Raw genomic sequence first — 1,337 nt, 5'->3', positions numbered from 1 at the left:
CGTTTGAAAACTAAAAATTTTAAAATTAAAATATTTATATTTTATCAGAAATATAAATATATATAAAACACAAAAACAAAATAAAATAGTGAAACAAAAATTTATTTTATTTGTATTAATAATATAGTTATATTATTATTTATATTATATATTATTTATTATTATATATTAATATTTGATTATTGATTTTCTGTTTAATTATTAAAATTTTAAATAACAATAGTTTTAATTATAATTTTTATTATTTCTTAAATTATTTTTATTATTTGATAATAATTTTTTAATTTATATTCTTATTTTTAATTTATATTCTTTTAGGATGTTTCACATGTTGTATGGAATCTGGTCTTAGAGTATACAATGTAGAACCATTAGTGGAAAAAGCTCATTTGGAAAATGATATAATGGGAAGTATAGCTATTGCAGAAATGCTTTGGAGAACAAACATCATTGCTATAGTAGGTGGTGGTACAAGACCAAAGTTTGCAGAAAATACAGTACTTATTTATGATGATTTATCTAAAAAATTTATAATGGAAGTTACATTTACCAGTCCTATTAAAGCTATACGATTACGTAGAGATAAGTAAGTTCATTAATGATATCAATTTCTATTTTAGTTAATATAATAGTCAATATAAATATTTCATTTATGTAAGAATAATTTTACAAAACAGAATGATAGTAGCACTTCAACGAGAAATACATGTTTTCTCATTTCCTATGCCTACACGAAGATTATTGACTTTAGAAACCAGAGATAATCCAATGGGATTAATTGAAGTTGCTACATTAGCTACTGCACAAAAACAACTTCTTGCTTTCCCTGGCCATAAACAGGGTAGTGTACAATTAATTGATCTTGGTGCTACAGAAGCAGGAAGTTCTAGTGCTCCTGCAACTCTTGCAGCACATCAAGTATGTTTTATAAGATATGTTATATATAAGATAAATAAAAACTTAAATAATTTTATAAAGATTTTATAATTAATTATAATTAATTATAAAGATAATTTTTATAAAGTTTACATAAAGACTTAAATAATTAAATGACTAAATATGGATTACTATGATTTAATATTTCTTTCTATGTATAAACATTTTTTTTTATATATATTATTAGGGTGCATTAGCTTGTCTTGCAGTTAATAGTAGTGGAACAATGATAGCAACTGCTTCCACTCAAGGTACATTAGTTAGAGTATGGGATAGCATACGTAGACACTTGTTAGTGGAATTGAGAAGAGGTGCTGATCCTGCAACACTTTATTGGTAAATATTATTATATACATATATATTATATATAATATTAAATATTATTATATATGTTTTATATA

The 1,337-nt window shown here is 22.8% G+C and overlaps 1 protein-coding gene across 2 annotated transcripts in view; it reads left to right on the top strand.

The window, feature by feature from the left end:
* LOC102671297 (WD repeat domain phosphoinositide-interacting protein 4-like) overlaps window positions 1-1,337 on the top strand; it is a 3,341-nt gene that overhangs the window by 755 nt on the left and 1,249 nt on the right. Inside the window, exons 2-4 of one of the 2 annotated variants that reach the window (XM_006608930.2) lie at window positions 319-586; window positions 678-918; window positions 1,124-1,272. In XM_006608930.2, coding sequence (XP_006608993.1) covers window positions 319-586; window positions 678-918; window positions 1,124-1,272 — 658 coding nt within the window. Of the gene's footprint in view, window positions 1-318; window positions 587-659; window positions 919-1,123; window positions 1,273-1,337 lie in introns of both variants that reach the window. The other variant, XM_006608929.2, reaches the window with a different exon arrangement.

Source organism: Apis dorsata, unplaced genomic scaffold, assembly GCF_000469605.1.
Source record: "Apis dorsata unplaced genomic scaffold, Apis dorsata 1.3 scaffold_50, whole genome shotgun sequence".
NCBI classification, from domain to species: domain Eukaryota; kingdom Metazoa; phylum Arthropoda; class Insecta; order Hymenoptera; family Apidae; genus Apis; species Apis dorsata.
The sequence above is the reverse complement of the archived record's forward strand: the minus strand, read 5'-3'. Positions and strand labels throughout refer to the sequence as shown.